This window comes from Sebastes fasciatus, chromosome 7 (genome assembly GCF_043250625.1).
Source record: "Sebastes fasciatus isolate fSebFas1 chromosome 7, fSebFas1.pri, whole genome shotgun sequence".
Taxonomy (NCBI): Eukaryota; Metazoa; Chordata; class Actinopteri; order Perciformes; family Sebastidae; genus Sebastes; species Sebastes fasciatus.
In genome coordinates, this window is record NC_133801.1 from 22,701,471 (window position 1) to 22,726,308 (window position 24,838).

The 24,838-nt window shown below is 39.0% G+C and overlaps 3 protein-coding genes across 3 annotated transcripts; all 3 read left to right on the forward strand.

Moving 5' to 3' along the window:
* The first annotated feature begins 906 nt into the window (after positions 1 to 906).
* Positions 907 to 8,362, forward strand: LOC141770953 (extracellular calcium-sensing receptor-like). Its single transcript, XM_074640805.1, has 9 exons — positions 907 to 1,031; positions 1,295 to 1,589; positions 1,759 to 1,845; positions 2,085 to 2,354; positions 2,559 to 2,765; positions 2,879 to 3,148; positions 6,915 to 7,139; positions 7,236 to 7,359; positions 7,449 to 8,362. The coding sequence occupies exons 1-9, from the start codon at positions 922 to 924 to the stop codon at positions 8,360 to 8,362; spliced, it is 2,502 nt and encodes an 833-aa protein (XP_074496906.1). The 5' UTR covers positions 907 to 921.
* Positions 8,363 to 9,762: 1,400 nt separating this feature from the next.
* LOC141770954 (extracellular calcium-sensing receptor-like) lies at positions 9,763 to 16,984 on the forward strand. Its single transcript, XM_074640806.1, has 9 exons — positions 9,763 to 9,974; positions 10,259 to 10,553; positions 10,723 to 10,809; positions 11,048 to 11,317; positions 11,524 to 11,730; positions 11,845 to 12,114; positions 15,550 to 15,774; positions 15,867 to 15,990; positions 16,071 to 16,984. Exons 1-9 carry the CDS (start codon positions 9,865 to 9,867, stop codon positions 16,982 to 16,984), a joined length of 2,502 nt encoding a protein of 833 aa, XP_074496907.1. The 5' UTR covers positions 9,763 to 9,864.
* A 2,586-nt stretch (positions 16,985 to 19,570) lies between these two features.
* On the forward strand, positions 19,571 to 24,139 carry LOC141770790 (extracellular calcium-sensing receptor-like). The gene is made up of 9 exons (XM_074640635.1): positions 19,571 to 19,722; positions 19,987 to 20,281; positions 20,402 to 20,488; positions 20,686 to 20,955; positions 21,291 to 21,497; positions 22,161 to 22,436; positions 22,707 to 22,931; positions 23,028 to 23,151; positions 23,229 to 24,139. The coding sequence occupies exons 1-9, from the start codon at positions 19,613 to 19,615 to the stop codon at positions 24,137 to 24,139; spliced, it is 2,505 nt and encodes an 834-aa protein (XP_074496736.1). The 5' UTR covers positions 19,571 to 19,612.
* Positions 24,140 to 24,838: the final 699 nt, after the last annotated feature.

The following is a 24,838-nucleotide window of genomic DNA, read 5'->3' on the forward strand; positions in this document are numbered from 1 at the left end:
TGTGGTTCATTAGAAAGATCAAACAATAATTCCTTCGTGGGCTCCTCTCAAACTCAAGGATTCAAAAGTCTCTGAAACACCTAATAAAATACTCTATAACCCAAACTTGGTAAGCAATTGGTATTTGAGTATTTTCACTCAATGCTTTATTTTTTTATTTTTTATTTTTAAAGTAAACACAAAGTAGAGCTGGTACAGTATGATCCTTGATCCAAATATAAGCATTACAAAAATACCCTCTCCAACACCTACACAAACATTTGGTACATACAGTATATCAAGTTTCATTGACATAATTTAATGATTATGTGTTATAACAAGAGAATGAAAATAACAGTAAAAAAATAGAGAAAAAAAAGCGGTGTTCACTTGTGAAAAAGGGACTAAATCAATACTGACTCCTCATCAATGCCATGTAGCTCATTACAATCCCCAGACATTTACACAATGTTTTTAAATTATGAACAAGTTGGGCAATAATGTTTCAATAGAAAAACAAAAGAAGAAAAACATTAAATTAATTTTAAAAATATTTAATATTGTTCATGGGATATTTGATGAAACCCTTACTTATATGGTATAACATTTACATGATGTTTAATATGTTATATTAACACAGTTCAATTTATATGTCTATTATGTCCTGCCCCCATAGCCCTGATGGGTGGTGTTAAAGATTAAACAATGATGTAAAGCATGCAAAGGAGATGGCATTGTCCTGTATATAAAATGAAGCAGCCTTGTATGAAGAATAGAAATATGTGTAAAGGGAGGAGGGCAGGTATGGGGGCTTTTTTTTACACATATTTGCTTTTGTGTTTGTGCCTTACCTTGTTCTTTTTTTCTTCCTCCTCTTTATGCTCTGTGTTCTCCTCTCTTTCCCCATCTTGTAAATTACGGAGAAAGTTTCATCTTAATGAAATGCACAAGCCTGGCGATGTGGTCCTCGGTGGGCTGTTTGAGGTCCACTACACCTCTGTCTTCCCTGAGCGGACATTTACCTCAGAGCCACAACAGCCAAGCTGCCAAGGGTAAGTTTCACACACATGCAGCAGATAGCATGGATCAGTGCAAATGTTGCTGTCTGCTCAGAGTATTCATGGTAAGGAAAAAAATGTTGCTTTGCTGAAATGCTTATATAATATGAGTAGAACTTTTCATGTTTTACAAGTAGAAAGCATGTTATTGCAACAGTGTGATATATTATTATTATAGGTTTAGCTATATTGTATATCTACCCAGTTGTCAGTGACATATTACTTTTTAGTGGTTAATAGTAACATTTGTGTGTTAGCTTTGACACTCTAGGCTTCAGGTTTGCCATGACCATGGCATTTGCCATTGATGAGATCAACAAGAACTCCCATCTGCTACCTAATGTGACTCTGGGATACAGTATTTATGATAACTGTGGTGCGCTTGTTATTGGACTCAGTGGTGCCTTATCACTGGCAAGTGGTCGAGAGGAGCAGTTTCTGCTCCAGGAGAACTGTTTAGGGACCCCTCCAGTCCTAGGCATTGTGGGGGATGCCTACTCAACATTTTCTATTGCCATCTCCAATGTGCTAGGTTTATACAAAACGCCCATTGTAAGTTTTCTATCTTCTATCTTTTTAACTGCTGTATTATATAAAGTACTTCATTTGAATTAATGTCATCTTTAAAAGTGATACATTGTTGAATTATGAAAATAGTTTTGACTGTGTCTGACTTGCATGAGATGGATAACTTGAGTTTATACTGTATATTTCTTTACAGGTGAGTTATTTTTCCACATGTTCCTGTCTGAGTGATCGGCAACGGTTTCCATTCTTCTTTAGAACAATCCCAAGTGATGCTTTCCAGGTGAAACACCATTACCAAGTTGAGAACTGTAAACTATGTCTGTTTCATGCAATACAGAAAGTTTGTAGAAATTGCCCTTAATGAAACAAACCTTTTCTTTCTCTTCATGGGATTAATTGAATGTGATTCCTTTGTGAAACATATGTACTGTAAATCTATATTTTTTTATGAATTACAAATAAGAAAATGGTATTTGTTATAATCTGTACATTAATCCCTTCACACCAATATCCACTTAGGTGCGTGCTATGATTCAGATTCTAAAACACTTTGGCTGGACTTGGGTGGGCCTTTTGGTCAGTGATGATGACTACGGACTCCACGTTGCCCGATCCTTTCAATCTGACCTGAAACAATCTGGTGGAGGTTGTCTGGCCTACTCAGAAGTTTTGCCCTGGGACAGTGATCCAAGTAAACTCAAGAGGATTGTACATTTGATAAAGACATCAACAGCTTGTGTGGTCATGGTGTTTGCACATGACATACACATGATTCAGCTATTGGAAGAGGTAGGGATTAAAATATAGTATCATTTTTAAATCTGTGATTTTAAAAAGTGACAGCACTTAATGACTTTTTCACATATGTGCTTATGGCTTTTAAAAATCCAGACAGAAGAATTGTTGCAGACAAATCAACATTTGCTACAAAACACACTAAAACTCTGAAATATAGGTCTGAAACATACATGTTTTACAATATGCAATGCATAGGTGGTGAGGCAGAATGTGACTGGCCGGCAGTGGATAGCAAGTGAAGCCTGGACAGCAGCTACTGTGCTCCAGACCCCCCGTCTCATGCCATACCTGGGTGGCACACTGGGCATTGCCATTCGTCGAGGAGAAATACCAGGACTCAGGGACTTCCTGTTAAGAATACGTCCTGACCTACACTACAACAACAGCTATGGAAATAGCATGGTAAGAGCTAAATCTTACAAATGTTTTAAATTATATAACAATATAAATATGACTATATGATAAATAATTATACTGTTATCTCTGTCGATACTGACTTTTTAAATTTATTTCAGGTGAGACAATTTTGGGAATACACGTTTCAGTGTAAATTTGATCCAGCAGGTTGGGTTGAAGCTGAGGGAGCACTATGCACTGGACAGGAAGATATTGAAAGTGTGGAGACTAAGTTTTTAGATCTTTCTATCCTCAGGCCTGAATACAATGTTTTCAAGGCTGTATATGCTCTGGCATATGCCCTCGATGACCTGCTGCACTGTGTGCCAGGGAGAGGGCCCTTCAGCATGCACAGTTGTGCCAGTTTGCAAAGACTGGAGCCATGGCAGGTGAGAAATCAGTTTATTCTTCACCTGTTTATGTTTTTTAAAACAACTGCTACACCCTGAATTACTTGCTGAATGTTGTTTTGTGAGTATAAAACATTGTGAAAAAAGGCACATTTTGAAAAAAAAAAAAAAATGACATTGGTAAGCTGGTGATTTCTGTAGCATTATTGCATGGAGCAGATTAATAATCAATCATTAATTAATATCAAAATATGTATATTTAATTAATAAATCAAAATTTTGAATCATAAACATATGAATTGTTGTAAAAGTTGAAGGGGGGTGATGGCACTCAGCTTAAGATATCACACACAATTATTTTTTCTGTCAGAATTCAACCAGGTGCCACCCAATTTTGTAAAAACTGTGAAAAGTTAAACATTTTATATTAATCAATTGAGTCTCCTAATCTCAGGGATGCTATGAAGTTCTTGGGCATTATGAACAGCTGGTTTATATACACACACATCAAATAACCAAGTTCTTTATAAATTAAATGTTTATTTAACCAACAACATGACTTAACTACTAACAGAGGATAATTGAATAAATGATAAAACAAAAGAAAAAGGAATAAATTCAATAAAGGATAAATGAAGGATTACAGTGAATACAACGATGAACCTTTCTATATAGAAACTAATCAAATGTGACCAGGTGAATTTAGTGACTAATATCCCTCTGATTGAGTTTGTCATTAGACGTTTGCCTATTAATTCAATTTATTTTTGGAATGAATGCACCCTTCAGCAGTTGAGAGTGTAAGAAGCACCAGGGACGATTGTGAAGCAGTTTCATATTCTAAATTTAGGGATGAGCCTAATTTAGGGTTAAAGCTTATTGATGGATTCCTCTATTATTCAATTAACTGCTAACTTCTTAAAGAAAACTTATTTATTAATTAACTCTACATTTGTTTAGTAGTCTAATCATCAAACTCTTTAACATCTGAAAATGTATTTATATCACATTCAGATGAGTAGGTGGGAAGTTGTGCCGTTTAGGGTGGTAATAGGTTCTGTCTGACCTCGGCATTTTGGGTGAACTCGGCTTGAGTCGTTTCTCTCCATCATCTTGAGTCGTTTCCTCGGTGTGACTCGGCATGAATATTTTTTTCCATCTCCATCACTCCCTCTCTGGTGCAGTGGGTCTCTGTGCCATTTCTTCAACCCCCCTTCTCGTATCTGGAGGGGTCTCCTGGCATCATTGCCAGTTCAAAATGTCCTTTATTTCAAGTCTTTTCTTTTAAAGTCTCTTTTCCTCATAATGGCTGGAACCAAACTGCAGTGCACTTCATGTCTCAGCAGCTGACAGGCCAGCAATCAGGGCAGAGAGGCATAGCAGCGAAAGAGATGATCTGGCTTGCAGGATTCAGTGTTCTTTTAGCCATAGTTGGAGCATGTTCAAAGAGGTGTAGAAGAGACTTCTTCAGGTTCTCTTTTTAGATTGGCTGGATGTCAATCTCAGCATGTCGTGAGGTGGTGGACCGCCGGTGGGCATCCGGACCTCAAGACGGGCGAGAAGCCCTCTCCCCCCCTTCTCTGGCCGGCAGGGGGAGGCATCAGAGTTCATGTAGAGCAAAACAACACAGGCGGGGAGGCAGGAGCAGAACAAAAGACTCTCAATGTTTCTTGTAGTATTATGGGTCTCTGTTCAGGGTCTGGTATCACTGGTGTGTCCAGCTGACCACTCCCTCTCTAAAAACTCTTAAAGTTTTGATTCTGTATTTAAATTTCTTTTTCAGGATAAATACTAATTTGATTCACGTTATTAATTCTTCCCTATTTGAAATCTGGACTTCATCTGCTGCAGAATGGTACCATACACCAATATGATGTAAACCACTGGATAAAACCTGATCAATTGAATTAAAAATGAATTAACCAATTACACACCATATACAACCTTGTTATCATAAAATGTAGCTATACAAACACTACAACAGACAGATATGTTGAAATATATGTGCACTTATTACACAGTAAATGAAGGGCTAAGATTAATCTGATCATATCAAAACAGTCAGTCCGGGTGAGAGCAACAGAGAAGAGGGAGGGGTCACTCTGAAACAAATAGGCTGCTATCTCTGTGGCCCTTTTCAGACGTGGGATAAACATGCGTCTTGAGTGATCCGATCACAAGTGGACAGCTTTAAGTACGTCTGTTCACACCTGGCATTAGAATGCGTCTGCACATGCGTCTCCACATGCGTCTCCAGTGCCCACTTGTGATCAGATCTCACTTCCCCACTCTATATGCTAATGAACACGTAGTAAACACATGGCTAATACAGCCCACGTTGTGGCGTAATATTACAGGAATGTCAGTAGTAATATTTTACATATTTGTGATTTCTGGTACATTTTAATAACATCAAAATAAAAAGTTATTATCTACCGGCAGTCCCAGGGGACCTCCATGTCACCAACACCGCTGTCTTTGCCAGGCAACAGCGGGGTTCAGAGCTTCAGAGAGCCGGGGATGAGAGCAAGCGAGCGGGTGGGCCGGTGTCAGCTCAATGCAAAGCAACAGAACAAAATCATAGGCACATCTCTGACAGTATGATAATATTGCACTTCCTGTGCCTAGTCTGATAGTCTGTAGATATGTAGTCTATAAATAAGATATTGGAATAAAATAAAGTTGTACCAACAGAAAACAGCAGAGCACAGAAGCCTTTTCCATGCAGCAAGGCAGACAAACTCTTGCGTCTGCCTGTCTATTCACATGAGGAGCACAGTGAGACCCCGCGGATCCCAGCGGGACATTACATGAGTAGGCAGTCCTAATGTGGCCCAGGACACATTTGCGTACACCCTGCTAAAAGAATGTGGCCATATGTGGCCCAGACCCCCTCTGAATGTGGTCTGAGCGATCGTATCTCAATGCATCCTCAATGCGTCTTGAGTGCGTCCAATCTTGTACTTAGAGCTGTCCTCTTGTGATCGGATCACTCAGGACGCATGTTAATACCAGGTTATTAGAACATATGTTTGCTCAGCATCACATATCAATTAGTATAGTAGTAGCAGTACATATTCATTTGCGTTTGATGTCAGTTTTATTTAGTCTCATTTTGGATGTCTGTTTGTGTGACTGTGAATATGTCTCAGGAATGTAGAGAGCCATAAAACCGAGGAAGATGAGGACTTAAAACTCCTTTCTATCTTCATATAGTTTCTCCAATTCTGCTTGAGAGCTCCAACCCTTAACACCAACTTCAGTTCTTTTCAGATGATTAGTTAAACATAGCATATTAATTAATGTACATTTTAATGGCAGAATTAGTTTTAATCTGATTCTCATCATCAGTTCATAAAGTCTTACTGGTAGGTCTTCACCAATTCTCTAAGTCTTTGGGAAGAAAAACAAATGTTAGACCCTTTAACCCGTACTTCAATAAACTTTCTCAAATGGTCAGGATGGGTTCTAAATTTTGGTTGTTTCTCCTCTCTAAGCTTAACCAGGCCGGTTGTAAATTAAAAGTCTAACCACTTAGTAGGGGAGAGGTCACATGCAGATTCTGAAAGAAGTTTGAAGAATTAGGGAATAATTTCACCATGTTAATTATTCTTCATCTTTTGATCATCATCGGTTACATTTCATTATTTTCTTTCAAAAGTAAAATATCAAATACTAAATATAGCATGAGAAAACACATCATTTTGTTTTGTGACTGTAATGACTTCTATTCAACCAGTTAAACAAAATAACAACACATTTTGGAGTGTCTCAAACTTTTTTTATTTCTATTATCCATTTGCAGCTTTTACATTATTTGCAAAAGGTCAACTTCACCACACCATTTGGTGATCAAGTTTCATTTGATGAGAATGGTGATGCCTTACCAATATATGATATTGTGAATTGGCTTTGGCTCCCTGATGGAAGAACAAACGTTCAGAGTGTTGGCATGGTTAAAGAGTCAGCCAAAGGTGAAGAACTTGCAATTGATGAAGACAAAATCTTCTGGAACTTTCAATCGAAAGAGGTTATTCCTGCTATTTCAGACACCTCTCATTTTTGTATTGTAAACCTTAGCAGTGTATCATATTAAAGAATGACAGATTTATTTTTCTTCTAACAGCCACCCCAGTCAGTGTGCAGTGAGAGCTGTCCTCCAGGTACCCGCATGGCCAGAAAGAAGGGGCAACCTGAGTGCTGTTTTGACTGTATCCCTTGTTCTGAGGGAAAGATCAGCAATGAAACTGGTGTGTATTCATATTTCAATATTTCTATTTCCCTTTAAGGATAGTATTTACAGTATGTATGTATCTCACCATTTTCCCCTTTTTGTTAGACTCCAGGGAGTGCACCAGTTGTCAAGAGGACTTCTGGTCCAGCCCTCAGCGTGACCACTGTGTTCCTAAGAAAACAGAGTTCCTTTCCTATCAAGAACCTTTAGGTATCTGCTTGACAACCACCTCATTGCTGGGAACCTTTATCTGTGCTGTTGTTCTGGCCATCTTCACCTATCATCGCAGTACACCCATGGTACGTGCAAACAATTCAGAACTGAGTTTTCTGCTTTTGGTGTCACTCAAACTATGTTTCCTGTGTTCGCTGCTGTTTATCGGCCGTCCCAGGCTGTGGACGTGCCAGCTGAGACATGCAGCATTTGGGATCAGCTTTGTGCTTTCTGTCTCATGTATTCTGGTAAAAACCATGGTGGTTCTGGCTGTGTTCAAGGCTTCCAAGCCAGGAGGTGGAGCCAGTCTGAAGTGGTTTGGTGCTGTGCAGCAGAGAGGGACAGTTTTAGTTCTTACCTTCATTCAGGCAGCAATCTGCACTGCTTGGCTTGTATCTGCCTCACCAGCTCCTCATAAAAACACTCAATACCACAATGACAAGATAGTTTATGAGTGTGTAGTCGGCTCTAAAGTTGGTTTTGCAGTGCTACTGGGCTATATTGGCTTACTGGCCATCGTCAGCTTCCTGTTAGCATTTCTGGCGAGGAATCTTCCAGACAACTTCAATGAGGCCAAGCTCATCACTTTCAGCATGCTGATCTTCTGTGCTGTGTGGGTGGCCTTTGTCCCGGCTTATGTCAACTCCCCGGGCAAATATGCAGATGCAGTGGAGGTATTTGCCATCCTGGCCTCCAGTTTTGGTCTCTTGGTGGCACTGTTTGGACCCAAATGTTACATAATCCTGCTGAGACCAGAGAGGAACACAAAGAAAGCAATCATGGGTCGAGGAACTACCAAGTCATAACAGTATAGCAGTAACAGTTAAACAATGAACTAGTCTGAAGCAGTATGTATTTATTCAGTAGAGATTTACTTCTATTACTAGAAGCAATAAAGAAATGTTTGTGTAAAACAGATTCTTACTTTATTATTGCCCTTTTTGCCTGACAACATTCCCCATAACTTTGAAAGGCTTTGCCTCAGTTTCCACCTGACTAAACCTCAAAGATGAAACTGCATTGTATGTGACTCTTGTAGTATAAATATTTTCTCCACAAAGGATCATTTTGAAGCTATTTTCTGTAAAGTAAGACAAGTCATTTTGTATGACACATTAAGGTAAATATTAATATATTTCAATAAGACAAGCAATTAGAAGACAGCTTGAATTGAGATACCATTGTCTAAGCCAAGAAGCATGACTCATACAGGTTGCTCTTACATTACAACCTGAAAAGCAGCTAAAGCAGTGTACAATATTTACAACATCAAATTTAGAGTTTTTGCTTTTGAGAAAAACAGCAAAATATCATCTGCATATAATGTGATTCAGTGATTTTTTTAATTCTGAGACTGATCCATTTATTAATCATTGTGAGGTCTAGCATCTGTACATGGTTCATTAGAAAGATCAAACAGTAATTCCTTTGTGGGCTCCTCTCAAATTCAAGGATACAAAAGTCTCTGAAACACCTAATGAAATCCTCTAAAACCCAAACTTGGTAAGCAATTGGTATTTGAGTATTTTCACTCAATGCTTTATTTATTTATTTTTTTAAAGTAAACACAAAGTAGAGCTGGTGCAGTATGATCCTTGATCCAAATATAATCATTATAAAAATACGCTCTCCAACACCTACACAAACATATGGTACATACAGTATATCAACTTTTATTGACATCATTTAATCATTATGTGTTATAACAAGAGAATGAAAATAACAGTGAAAAAATAGAAGAAAAAGCATTGTTCACTTGTGAAAAAGGGACTAAATCAATACTGACTCCTCATCAATGCCATGTAGCTCATTACATTCCCCAGGCATTTACAATACGTTTTTAAATAATAAACAAGGTGGGCAATACTTTTTCAATAGAACAACAAAAGAAAAAAAAAAAAAAGTGATTTAAAAAAATATTTTATATTGTTCATGCCATATTTGATGAAACACGTACTTATATGGTATAACATTCACATGACATTTAATATGTTATATTAACACAGTTACATTTATATGTCTATTATGTCCTGCCCCCATAGCCCTGATGGGTGGTGTTCAAGATTAAACAATGATATACAGCATGCAACGGAGATGACATTGCCCTGTATATAAAATTAAGCAGCCTTGTATGAAGAATAGAAATATGTGTGAAGGGAGGAGGGCAGGTATGGGGGCTTTACTTGACACATATTTGCTCCTGTGTTTGTGCCTTACCTTGTTCTTTTTTTCTTCCTCCTCTTTATGCTCTGTGTCCTCCTCTCTTTCCTCATCTTGTAAATTATGGAGAAAGTTTCATCTTAATGAAATGCACAAGCCTGGCGATGTGGTCCTTGGTGGGCTGTTTGAGGTCCACTACACCTCTGTCTTCCCTGAGCGGACATTTACCTCAGAGCCACAACAGCCAAGCTGCCAAGGGTAAGTTTCACACACATGCAGCAGACAGCATGGATCAGTGCAAACGAGGTTGTGTGCTCAGAGTATTCATGGTTAGGAAGAAAATGTCGCTGTGCTGAAATGCTTATAAAATATGAGTAGAACTTTTCATGACAGTTTTAGTGATAATTTTACCAGTAGAAAGCGTATTATTGCAACAGTGTATTATATTATCATTATTATAGGTTTAGTTGTATTGTATATATACCCAGTTTTCAGAGTGACGTATTACTTTTTAGTGGTTAATAGTGACATTTGTGTGATAGCTTTGACACTCTAGGCTTCAGGTTTGCCATGACCATGGCATTTGCCATTGATGAGATCAACAAGAACTCCCATCTGCTACCTAATGTGACTCTGGGATACAGTATTTATGATAGCTGTGGTGCGCTTGTTATTGGACTCAGTGGTGCATTTTCACTGGCAAGTGGTCGAGAGGAGCAGTTTCTGCTTCAGGAAAACTGTTTGGGGACCCCTCCAGTCCTGGGCATTGTTGGGGATGCCTACTCAACATTTTCTATTGCCATCTCCAATGTGCTAGGTTTATACAAAACGCCCATTGTAAGTTATCTATCTTCTATCTTTTTAACTGCTGTATTATATAAAGTACTTCATTTGAATTAATGTCATCTTTAAAAGTGATACATTGTTGAATTATGAAAATAGTTTTGACTGGGTCTGACTTGCATGAGATGGATAACTTGAGTTTATACTGTATATTTCTTTACAGGTTAGTCATTTTTCCACATGTTCCTGTCTGAGTGATCGGCAACGGTTTCCATCCTTCTTTAGAACAATCCCAAGTGATGCTTTCCAGGTGAAACACCATTACCAAGTTGAGAACTGCAAACTATGTCTGTTTCAGGCAATACAGAAAGCTTGTAGAAATTGCCCTTAATGAAACAAACCTTTTATTTCTCTTTAGGGGTTAATTGAATGTGATTCCTTTGTGAAACATATGTACTCTAAATCTATATTGTTTTATGAATTACAAATAAGAAAATGGTAATTGTTATAATCTGTACATTAATTCCTTCACACCAATATCCACTTAGGTGCGTGCTATGATTCAGATTCTAAAACACTTTGGCTGGACTTGGGTGGGCCTTTTGGTCAGTGATGATGACTACGGACTCCACGTTGCCCGATCCTTTCAATCTGACCTGAAACAATCTGGTGGAGGTTGTCTGGCCTACTCAGAAGTTTTGCCCTGGGACAGTGATCCAAGTAAACTCAAGAGGATTGTACATTTGATAAAGACATCAACAGCTTGTGTGGTCATGGTGTTTGCACATGAGATAAACATGATTGAGCTATTGGAAGAGGTTGGGATTAATATATAGTGTATTTTTTTAAATCTATCATTTTAAAAAAGTGACAGCAATTAATAACTTTTTCAAATATGTGCTTATGGCTTTTAAAAATCCAGACAGAAGAATTGTTGCAGAAAAATCAATATTTGCTACAAAACAAACTAAAACTCTGAAATATAGGTCTGAAACATACATGTTTTACAATATGCAATGCATAGGTGGTGAGGCAGAATGTGACTGGCCGGCAGTGGTTGGCAAGTGAAGCCTGGACAGCAGCTACTGTGCTCCAGACCCCCCGTCTCATGCCATACCTGGGTGGCACACTGGGCATTGCCATTCGTCGAGGAGAAATACCAGGACTCAGGGACTTCCTTTTAAGAATACGTCCTGACCTACACTACAACAACAGCTATGGAAATAGCATGGTAAGAGCTTAATCTTACAAATTGATCTAAATAATATATTAATATAAATATGACCATATGATGAATAATTATACTATAATTTCTGTCGATACTGACTTTTAAAAAATATTTCAGGTGAGACAATTTTGGGAATACACGTTTCAGTGTAAATTTGATCCAGCAGGTTGGGTTGAATCTGAGGGAACACTATGCACTGGACAGGAAGATATTGAAAGTGTGAAGACTAAGTTTTTAGATCTTTCTATCCTCAGGCCTGAATACAATGTTTTCAAGGCTGTATATGCTCTGGCATATGCCCTTGATGACCTGCTGCGCTGTGTGCCAGGGACAGGGCCCTTCAGCATGCACAGCTGTGCCAGTTTGCAAAGACTGGAGCCATGGCAGGTGAGATATCAGTTTACACTTCACCTGTTTATGTTTTTAAAACAGCTGCTACACCCTGAATTACTTGCTGAATATAGTTTTGTGAGTATAGAACATTGTGAAAAAAGGCACATTTTGTTAAAAAAATAAATAAAATTGAGATTGGTAAACTGGTGATTTCTGTAACAGTATTGCATGGAGCAGATTAATAATCAATCATTAATTAATATCAAAATATCTATCTTTAATTAATAAATCAAAATGATGTATCATAAACATATGAATTGTTGTAAAACTTGAAGGGGAGTGATGGCACTCAGCTTCAGATATCACACACAATTATTTTTACTGTCAGAATTTAACCAGGTGCCACCCAATTTTGTAAAAACTGTGAAAAGTTAAGTTATATTAATCAATTGAGTCTCCTAATCTCAGGGATGCTACGGAGTTCTTGGGCATTGTGAACAGTTGTTTTATATACGGACACATCACATAACCAAGTACTTTATAAATGAAATGTTTATTTAACTAACTACATGACTAAACTACTAACGGGATGATTGAATAAATCATAAACCAAAAGGAAAATGGAATAAATTCAATAAAGGATGAATGAAGGAATACAGTGAATACAACGATGAACCTTTCTGGATAGAAACTAATCAAATGTGACCAGGTAAATTTAGTGACTGATATCCCTCTGATTGAATTTGTCATTAAACGTTTGCCTATTAATTAAATTGAATTTTGGTATTAATACACCATTCAGCAGTTGAGAGTGTAAGAAGCACCAGGGAAGATTATGAGGCACTTTCATATTCTAAATTTAGGGATGAGTCTAATTTAGGGTTAACGCTTATTGATGGATTCCTCTATTATTCTGTTAACTACTAACTTCTTAAACCAAACTTATTTATTAATTAACTCTACATTTGTTTAGTAGTCTAATCATCAAACTCTTTAACATCTGAAAATGTATTTATATCACATTCAGAAGAGTAGGTGGGAAATTGTGCTGTTTGGGGTGGTAATAGGTTCTGTCTGACCTCGGCATTTTGAGTGAACTCGGCCTGAGTCGTTTCTCTCCATCATCTTGAGTCGTTCCCTCGGTGTGACTCGGCATGAATTGTTTTTCCCATCTCCATCACTCCCTCTCTGGTGCAGTGGGTCTCTGTGCCATTTCTTCAACTCCCCCTCTCGTATCTGGAGGGGTCTCCTGGCATCATTGCCAGTTCAAAATGTCATCTATTTCAAGTCTTTTCTTTTTAAAGTCTCTTTTCCTCATAATGGCTGGAACCAAACTGCAGTGCACTTTATGTCTCAGCAGCTGACAGGTCAGCAGTCAGGGCAGAGAGGCATAGCAGCGAAAGAGATGATCTGGCTTGCAGGATTCAGTGTTCTTTTAGCCATAGTTGGAGCATGTTCAAAGAGGTGTAGAAGAGACTTCTTCAGGTTCTCTTTTTAGATTGGCTGGATGTCAAACTCAGCATGTCGTGATGTGTTGGACCGCCGGTGGGCATCCGGACCTCAAGACGGGCGAGAAGCCCTCTCCCCCCCTTCTCTGGCCGGCAGGGGGAGGTATCAGAGTTCATGTAGAGCAAAACAACACAGGCGGGGAGGCAGGAGCAGAACAAAAGACTCTCAATGTTGCTTGTAGTATTATGGGTCTCTGTTCAGGGTCTGATATCACTGGTGTGTCCAGCTGACCCCTCCAATCTGAACTTAAAGTTTAGATTCTGTATTTAAATTTCTTTTTCAGGATTAATACTAATTGGCGTCACATAATTAATTCTTCCTTATTTGACATCTGGACTTCATCTGCTGCAGAAAAGTACCAAACACCAATATGATATAAACCACTGAATAAAACCTGATCAATTGAATTAAAAATGAATTAACCAATTACACAACATACACAACCGTGTTATCATAAAATGTAGGTATACAAACACTACAACAGACAGGCCTGTATATGTTGAAATATATGTGCACTTATTACATAGTAAATGAAGAGATAACATTATTCTGAGCATATCAAAACAGTCAGTCCGGGAATCTCTGTGGCCCTTTTCAGACGTGGCAAAACATGCGTCTTGAGCGATCCGATCACAAGTGGACAGCTTTAAGTACGTCTGTTCACACCTGGCATTAGAATGCGTCTGCACGTGCGTCTCCACATGCGTCTCCAGTGCCCACATGTGATCAGATCTCACTTCCCCACTCTATATGCAAATGAACATGTAGTAAACACATGGCTAATACAGCACACGTTGTGGCGTATTATTACAGGAATGTCAGTAGTAATATTTTACATATCTGTGAATTCTGGTACATTTTATTAACATCAAAATAAAAAGTTATTGTCTACCGGCAGTCCCAGGTGACCTCCATGTCACCCATACCGCTGCCTTTGTCAGGCAACAGCGGCGTTCAGAGCTTCAGAGAGCCGGGGACGAGAGTGAGCGAGCGGGTGGGTGGGTGGGTGTCAGTTCCGTGCAAAGCACCAGAACAAAAACACAGACACATCTCCGACGGTATGATAATATTGCACTTCCTGTGCCTAGTCTGATAGTCTGTAGATATGTAGTCTATAAATAAGATATATTTGATAAAATACAGTTTTACCAACAGAATACAGTAGAGCACAGAAGCCTTTTCCATGCCGCGAGGCAGACAAACTCTCGCGTCTGCCTGTCTATTCACATTAGGAGCACAGTGAGACCCCGCGGATCCAAACGGGACTTCAGATGAGTAGGCGTTTAATGTCAGTTTCATTTAGTCTTATTCACAGTTTGTATGTCTGTTTGTGTGACTGTGAGTTTGTCTCAGGAATGTAGAGAGTCATAAAACCGGGGAAGATGATGACTTAAAGCTCCTTTCTATCTTCTTATTGTTTCTAAAGTTCTGTTTGAGAGCTCTTTCAGATGATTAGTTAAACATTGCATATTAATTAATGTACATTTTAATGGCAGAATTACGTTCAATCTGATTCTCATCATCAGTTCATAAAGTCTTACTGGTTGGTCTTCACCAATTCTCTAAGTCTTTGGGAAGAAATTCAGATGTCAGGGCCTTTAACACGTACTTCAATAAACCTTCTCAAATGGTCAGGATGGGTTCTACATTTTGGTTGTTTGTCCTCTGTAAGCTTAACCAGGCCGGTTGTAAATTAAGAGTCTAACCATTTAGTAGGGGAGAGGTCACATGCAGATTCTGAAAGAAGTTTAAAGAATTAGGGAATAATTTCACCATGTTAATTATTCTTCATCTTTCAATCATCATTGGCTACATTTCATTATTTTCTTTCAAAAGTAAAATATTTAATACTAAACATAGCATGAGGAAAAAATCTTAATTTTGTTTTGTGACTGTAATGACTGCTATTCAACTAGTTAAACAAAATAACAACGCATTTTGGAGTTTCTCACACTTTATATTTCTATTATCCATTTGCAGCTTTTACATTATTTGCAAAAGGTCAACTTCACCACACCATTTGGTGATCAAGTGTCATTTGATGAGAATGGTGATGCCTTACCAATATATGATATTGTGAACTGGCTGTGGCTCCCTGATGGAAAAACTAGAGTTCAGACTGTGGGCGAAGTTAAAGAGTCAGCCAAAGGTGAAGAACTCACAATTGATGAAGACAAAATCTTCTGGAACTTTCAATCGAAAGAGGTTATTCCTGCTATTTCAGACACCTCTCCTTTATTGTAAATCTTAGCAGTATATCATGATAAAGAATGACAGATATGTTTTTCTCCCTACAGTCACCCAAGTCAGTGTGCAGCGAGAGCTGTCGTCCAGGTACCCGCATGGCCAGAAAGAAGGGGGAACCTGAGTGCTGTTTTGACTGCATCCCTTGTTCTGAGGGAAAGATCAGCAATGAAACTGGTGGGTGTTCATATTTCTGTTTTGCTTTAATAATATTTTGTACAGTAAGTAGTAATTTCACTATCTTCCCCTTTTTTTAGACTCCATGGAGTGCACCAGTTGTCCAGAGGACTTCTGGTCCAGCCCCCAGCGTGACCACTGTGTTCCTAAGAAAACAGAGTTCCTCTCCTATCAAGAGCCTTTAGGTATCTGCTTGACAAGCATCTCATTGCTGGGAACCTTTATCTGTGCTGTTGTCCTGGGCATCTTCATCTTTCATCGCAGTACACCCATGGTACGCGCCAACAATTCAGAACTGAGTTTTCTGCTTTTGGTGTCACTCAAATTGTGTTTCCTGTGTTCTCTGCTGTTTATAGTCCGTCCCAGGCTGTGGACGTGCCAACTGAGGCATGCAGCATTTGGGATCAGCTTTGTGCTTTCTGTCTCTTGTATTCTGGTGAAAACCATGGTGGTTCTGGCTGTATTCAAGGCCTCCAAGCCAGGAGGTGGAGCCAGTCTCAAGTGGTTTGGTGCTGTGCAGCAGAGAGGGACAGTTTTAGTTCTTACATGCATTCAGGCAGCAATCTGCACTGCTTGGATTGTCTCTGCTTCACCAACTCCTCATAAAAATACTCAATACCACAATGACAAGATAGTTTATGAGTGTGTAGTCGGATCCACAGTTGGTTTTGCAGTGTTACTGGGCTATATTGGCTTACTGGCTATCCTCAGCTTCCTGTTAGCATTTCTGGCGAGGAATCTTCCAGACAACTTCAATGAAGCCAAGCTCATCACTTTCAGCATGCTGATCTTCTGTGCTGTGTGGGTGGCCTTTGTCCCGGCTTATGTCAACTCCCCGGGCAAATATGCAGATGCAGTAGAGGTATTTGCCATCCTGGCCTCCAGTTTTGGTCTCTTGGTGGCACTGTTTGGACCCAAATGTTACATAATTCTGCTGAGACCAGAGAGGAACACAAAGAAAGCAATCATGGGTCGAGGAACCAACAAGTCATAAAATCATACATCAAATGTATCAATTAATCTAATCTACTCTGTATTTTATATTCAACAAACAAAACTAGAAACAATAAATAACTTAAATAAAAAAAAATTGGTCTTACACTATTATTGTCATTTGTTTTTACAAAACCCTGAGATTGAAAGATGAAAAAAACAAAAAAACATGATATCACTCTTTCCGTCCTGGGTGCTTTACAAGCTGAACTCCATTGTCATTGCAGTCTATACCATCCATGAGTGGTCCAAAAAGGTCATCCTTATTCACACAGACAATAACCTTCCATGTTCCAGGCTACACAATTTCCATTGCTGACTCCATGTACCTTTTCTCCTTTCTGAAATTCAAGTCCTTGGTGACAGACTCAGTTTCCCATCCAGCAAAGGTTCCACCATTTTCAGCCACCATCTTCAACTGAACCCACAGCTTCTCCAGGGATCACCACATGCCAAGATAGCCTTGCTATCAGGATGGAGCAGTTTCAAAGCTTGTATATTACCCTCCCTTGACTTCATATCCTTTACCAGTTTTATCACCCTTGCCCATTCACTTCTCAAAGTCAGAATATCCACCATCCAAGTTTACATCAACAAAATACCCATATCCACCTAAAAAGTGGTAAGCAAAACAAATTTCAACCAAATTCCATGAAAATGGCCATTGTAAATTTGGATGTGTCACAAAAGTGTGAGGTTCTTATTTTGGATACCAGCAATTAAAAAGTGTTTCCACTGTTAAGAAAGAGCCAATACGATATAATCAGTTTAAAATATTTATTTAAACTGCTAAAATTGTCACCATAAAACAGAAATAAAACCAGTTAAAACATGGTAATTGAAATAAAACTACAATAAAATGTCCTTAAAATGGGGGTGCAAAGTCCAGTTGCACAGCGGGCAATTAATAGTTCAAGAAAGGGGAGTATTTTAGTCTTAAGATGTCAAGGGGGGAAGGGGGGTACTGAGGCCGTCGGCTCCTCTGCTCAACCCTGCAGCTCTGCTGCGCCCTCGTCTGTCGTAGGCGCTACGGAGAGAAAACGGGAACCCCAGTGGCCAGCACACACACAGTAGCGGCTTACATACACACACCAGAGATTGCTTGGTTCACTTTCCTCTACTTAGCTTTAGTAGGCATTGAACCAAGTCTTTTCCCTTCCGTCTAGCTCGTCCTGCAGCGGTTCGTCTGTTCCCTCGTCCTGGCCACCCTGTCACTCAGTCGGCCTGCGTTCCTGCGGTAAAACGTACCGGTGAAGCTGCCGCGGTCCCAAACTCGCATGTCCAGCTCTGCTTCCTCATTCCTGCTGGTTCTCTACCTTTGTTCCTTCCTCCTGCACACCTGTCCACAATCAACTTAAAAAGAGGCACAGCCTCTCTGTGTGCCAATCCGGAGTTGGCAGGGGTGTGTCAGTCAATTAGTCACAGCTGTTTCTCACCAGTTAAATCACCTTGATCCATAGTCCATTTCAGTTAAAAACACAGTAAAACCAGATATAAAATATAAAAACCCATGCAATAATAAAATGGGCAAACATGCAACACCACAACATCGATAAAAACATTATAAGAAATGCATGTACACACATGATAAAACCCATAATAAATAAACGTGCAATACTGGATCAAGTGATTAAACAAATGTATCTCCCTGTGACAGATGTTTGATTGTTTAGATGTAGCAATTATAAATGATCACTCAACCTTAAAAAAATAACATAATCCTAGATCATCCATGAACTGCAATACTACCTTCATTTTCTATATGCTTTCCTGCCCGTGAGGAAAACTATGGAGGAAAAAACAGAACACAGTTGAAACAGGATTTTTGATACAGAGCTGCTATCAGTTCTGGAAACCATGACTATGCAATGGCCAAACACTACACATAAAAAATGGTAACTTTTTGTGTTTTTGCATTAACTGTTATATTTTCTAAAGCATGCATTGAAATTAAGATTTGATTTGAAGTACCATGATTGTGATTTCACATGCTGACATGTCTATTTTTTATCAGTAGTTTAATACAGGAGGCTATTGATTTTGTACTAAGAGTTTGCTTATTGTTTGGTTCTGGGTATGAATTACAACATGTTTTCTCCTGGGATCCACTTCACATAGGTTTAATTCTGCCTGTAATTTATTTAAATTTAGTAAAACAAAAATTATTTTTCTTTTTCTTGAAAGCCTCCTAAATAAGATGCTTTCTTGTCACACAACAAATCACACGCAAATTTCAGTAGACATCAATCATAGCGGTCAATCACAACTTCAAATTGGGTTGGAAGGGTTGATGAAATTGCCTTGGTGAGATGTTATTAAAAGTGCACAAATTCATTCCACCTCAATACAAAATCAATCTCAAATGAAAGGCATATTAGGCCCTGCCCTTACTTTTGCGTATGCGCTGATGGGTGGTGTGCAAGATTAAACAATGCTGCAAGTCAATAAAAGGGGTTGACACTGTGTCAGAAAAGAAGTAAACAGGAGGAAAACCATGGGGGCATTTTTAGATATCAACCTGCTCTTGTTCATGTACTCTGTGTTGTTGTATTCCTACTTTTCTTCTGCTGTGCCCTCCCCTCTCCATTCCACCTCCTGCCGGCTACAGGGACAGTTTCATCTAAATGGGATGCACAAGGCTGGAGATGTGGTTCTGGGAGGGCTGTTTCATATCCACTTTTTTTCTTCATTTTCTGACTTGTCTTTTACCTCAGAGCCACAACAACCAACTTGCCACAGGTCAGTCACGGAACAGCAAAATGCAGAAACTGGAGGAAGTCAATCCTATTAGTGCAATTTATTTTTATATAATAAGATATTACTCTGTCAGAATTACATTGTGTATTTATTCCATTTTAGACACTTGTCTCCTTTGTATTGTAATTGTAATAATTGTTGCTATTCCACTGGCTTAATTGTTTGCAAAATCTGTAATTTTGCAACACGTTCATGTCAGCTCAGTTACTGTATCATTTAGTATTTTCCAACAATGGTATTTGTTAGTTTTAATGTTGTAGGATTCAGGCAGGCCCAGACCATGGCCTTTGCTATTGATGAGATCAACAGAAACTCCAACCTGCTACCTAATTTGACTCTGGGATACAGTCTTTATGATAACTGCAACAACCTTGGAATTGGATTCCGTGCAGCGTTGTCATTAGCCAGTGGTCAAGACGAGCAGTTTATATTGGACAAGACCTGTGTAGGAACCCCTTCAGTCCTTGGCATTGTTGGTGAATCTTCCTCTAGACGTTCTATCGCCATCTCCGCTGTCTTAGGTTTGTACAGAGTACCTATGGTAAGTTGTGTTCTGCTGCAGCATTTTAATTTTAAATGCAAAGTCAATTGTAAACATTGGACTAATCAGCCAATGAAGGATTTGAATGTTTTTAGGATATACAGTCTGTGTCTTTCACAGGTGAGTTATTTTGCCACATGTTCGTGCCTGAGTGACCGACAAAAGTTTCCATCCTTCTTTAGGACGATTCCAAGCGATGCTTTCCAGGTGACCATCAATCATCAAAATGAAAATACATCCCTGTACTGCAATGAAATATTATATTTTTTGTGTAATACCTGTCAAATACATTGTGCCATTGATGGAGCTGTAAACATGGTTCATTGTGGAACCAGTTTAGCAGGTTAATCACTGAGAGATTATTCTTGCCTGTGCACTAATACCTCCAATCTGTATTTACTTAGGTGCGTGCTATGATTCAGATTATCAGGCGCTTTGGCTGGACTTGGACAGGTCTTCTGGTCAGTGATGATGATTATGGACTCCACGCTGCCCGATCCTTCCAATCTGATTTGGCTCAGTCTGGTGGAGGTTGTCTGGCCTATTTAGAATTTTTGCCCTGGGGCAAAGACGCAGCTGAACTAAGGAGAATTGTGGATTTGATGAGGAAATCTACAGCTCGTGTGGTCATTGTCTTTGCACTTCAGAATCACATGATTAACCTCATGGAAGAGGTTGGGCTTGAATTACAGCTTTATTATAATTTCATATAATTAAACAACTTAATGTTTTAATTGTTAAACTGAAATATTTAAGTTACAATGAAATATTGCCCTGTAGTAAACATATTTAATTGAATATATCACGTGTCTTATTTTTTAAAGGAGCCGTTAACCAGTATAACTGGGCATTAGAGTGAGATCACTAACTCAAACAAATTACAACGACCTCCAGTTATAAACTGTATACTGTGTAAAACACTGGATTTCACATGTGTATGCCTGAGTAAGACAAGACATCAACTGTGTCACTGTATGAATGTATATATTTTCTATAATGCAATGCACAGGTGGTGAGGCAGAATGTGACAGGCCTGCAGTGGATGGCCAGTGAGGCCTGGACTACTTTTCCTGTGCTCCAGACCCCCCACCTCATGCCGTACCTTGGTGGCACACTGGGCATTGCCATCCGTCGAGGAGAAATACCAGGACTTAGGGAATTCCTGTTAAGAATACGTCCTGACCTACAACACAACAACAGCTATGGAAATAACATGGTGAGTTTAAGTGGAGACACCCCAGGTGAAGAGGGTAAAACATTTAAACAGTATATATTGCCATGAAACTTCCCCAGTTGATTACTTATATTAGGACAATTATTTTTTTTGTATTACAAGTTTTTTTGAGTTAAAAATTGTTGTTTCATTTTGTTGACATTTTAGCGGCAAAGGTTTTTACAAAACTCATTTTGAGAAAACGGCCTTTAAATATATGCATTGTAAAATTCAATACATTTTGAAGACACTCCTGGTGAATTGGGTCAAACATCTAGGAAATCACCATGAAACTTCCCCAGTTGATTACTTACACTAAGACATTTATTTTTTCTATTACAAGTTTTCTGAAATGTTATGTTTAAATATGCAAATGAGGCATTAGTATCTAATGATAACTTTTGGTGAATTCAAGAGAAATCTACAGACACATATATATAAAGTGTAGTAAAATAAACACCTAAATTAGATGTTTTCTTTCCACTAGTCTGAAAGAAGACATGTTATGGAAGCAAAATAGCCCAAAATTTCTAAATTGATCAGTTCATGAAAAACCTGCTTTTGCCTGTAGTGTCTCACCTTACAATTGCAATCTGATCTGGTATTTGTAAGAATAATACAGTATGTTGTCATCATTTATAACACAAGGTTTTTAATACATTTCAGGTAAATAAGTTTTGGGAATACACATTTCAGTGTAGATTTGCACCAACTCCAGCAGGTTGGGTGGAGGCTGGGGGAGAACTATGCACTGGCCAGGAAGATCTAGAGAGTGTGGAGACTGAGTTGTTGGACATTTCAAACCTCAGGCCAGAGTATAACGTGTACAAGGCTGTGTATGCTCTGGCGTATGCTCTTGATGACATGCTGCGCTGTGTGCCAGGGAGAGGGCCTTTCAGTGGACACAGCTGTGCCAGTTTGCAAAGACTGGAGCTATGGCAGGTGGGATATCAGTTTACACTCCACCTGTTCATGTGACTAAATCATATTATCAGGACAGAGTGTATTCGCACTGGGTATACGGTAATATCAGTGACTTCACTTTAATGGAAATGCTTTGTTGGAATTGTTAATATCTTCATATGTTCATAGGTGCATTAGGCAGGTTGATTATTGAATATTAGATACTACTGTGTTCACCGCGGTCATAAAGAATTGATTTTTCATCTGTCCTTTTTGATTTTCCTCTATCCTTTATTCTGATATTCTTAGCTTGTGTATTACTTGGAAAAGGTCAACTTCACCACACCATTTGGTGATCAAGTGTCATTTGATGAGAATGGTGATGCCTTACCAATATATGACATCATGAACTGGCTGTGGCTCCCTGATGGACGAATTAAAGTTGAGAATGTGGGCGAGGTTAAAGAGTCAGCCAAAGGTGAAGAACTCACACTTGATGAAGACAAAATCGTCTGGAACTCTAAATCCAAAGAGGTTGCCTTTCATTTTTCAGACACCTATTTTGTGTACCATGCATGGCTCATTATAGTTATTTGACTCAATAACAGATGTGTATTTTTTTCCCTACAGCCACCCCGGTCAGTGTGCAGTGAGAGCTGTCCTCCAGGTACCCGCATGGCCAGAAAGAAGGGGCAACCTGAGTGCTGTTTTGACTGTATCCCTTGTTCTGAGGGAAAGATCAGCAATGAGACTGGTTGGTATTCAGTTTTAAATATTGCAGTTTTGGAGATATAATTAAACATTAATCTTAACACTATCATGTTTTCTTAGACTCCATGGAGTGCACCAGTTGTCTGGAGGACTTCTGGTCCAGCCCCCAGCGTGACCACTGTGTTCCTAAGAAAATAGAGTTCCTCTCCTATCAAGAGCCTCTGGGTATCTTCCTGACAGCCACCACATTGTTAGGCACATTCATCTGTGCTGTTGTCTTGGGCATCTTAATCTATCATCGCAGCACCCCTATAGTACGCGCCAACAATTCAGAACTGAGTTTCCAGCTATTGATGTCACTTAAATTATGTTTCCTCTGCTCACTGTTGTTCATCGGCCATCCCAGGCTGTGGACATGCCAGCTGAGACATGCAGCATTTGGAATCAGTTTTGTACTCTGTGTCTCATGCATCCTGGTGAAAACCATGGTGGTTCTGGCTGTGTTCAAGGCCTCCAAACCAGGAGGTGGAGGCAGTCTCAAGTGGTTTGGTGCTGTGCAGCAGAGGGGGACAGTTATAGTTCTGACTTCTATTCAGGCAGCAATCTGCACTGCTTGGCTTGTCTCTGCTTCACCAGCTCCTCATAAAAACACTCAATACCACAATGACAAGATAGTTTATGAGTGCGTAGTAGGGTCCACATTTGGTTTTGCAGTGTTACTGGGTTACATTGGCTTACTGGCTATCCTCAGCTTCCTGCTAGCATTCATGGCGAGGAATCTTCCAGATAGTTTCAATGAGGCCAAGCTCATCACTTTCAGCATGCTGATCTTCTGTGCTGTGTGGGTGGCTTTTGTCCCCGCTTATATTAGCTCACCAGGTAAATATGCAGATGCAGTGGAGGTATTCGCCATCCTGGCCTCCAGTTTTGGCCTCTTGGTGGCACTGTTTGGACCCAAATGTTACATAATCCTGCTGAGACCAGAGAGGAACACAAAGAAAGCAATCATGGGTCGGGGCATTGAGTCATAATACATGCTGACAGAATAAATACTTTTATCTATACAATACAAAAAAGGCAGAAAAATGTGTTGGTAATAATAGCAATGTTATAAGTTATTGAGAAAGTAGGCTGGTGACTAATAACTTGGATCATGTAGCGTTATTGCATAGAGCAGATTAATAATCAATCATTAATTATTGTCAAAATATTTATATACAATTAATAACCCCAAATTATTATCATAAACCCATGAATTGTCATAAAATGTGAAGGATAGTGGTGACACACTGCTTCAGATATCATAGACAATTTGTTTTAATATCAGAATTTACCCAGGTGCCACACAATTTTATAAAAACGGAAAAATTCAAAATTGTATATATATCAATTGAGTCTCATAATATCAGGTTTGCTATGGAGTTCATGGGCATGGTGAACAGTGATTCTAATTGTTTATATACACACACAAATCAAATAACCAAGTTCTGTATGAAATGAAACGTTTATTTGACTAACTATATAACTAAACTACTAACAGAGGATAACTGAATAAATGAAAATTGAAGAAATATAGTGTATACAATCATGAACATTTATGAATAGAAACAAATTAAATGTCACCAGGTCAATTCAGTGACTGAAATCTCTTTCATGAAACCTGCCTTGAAGGAGTTCTGTGCTCTCCGTGGGCACTTGACTATAAATGTGTTTGTTAGTCTAGTCATCAA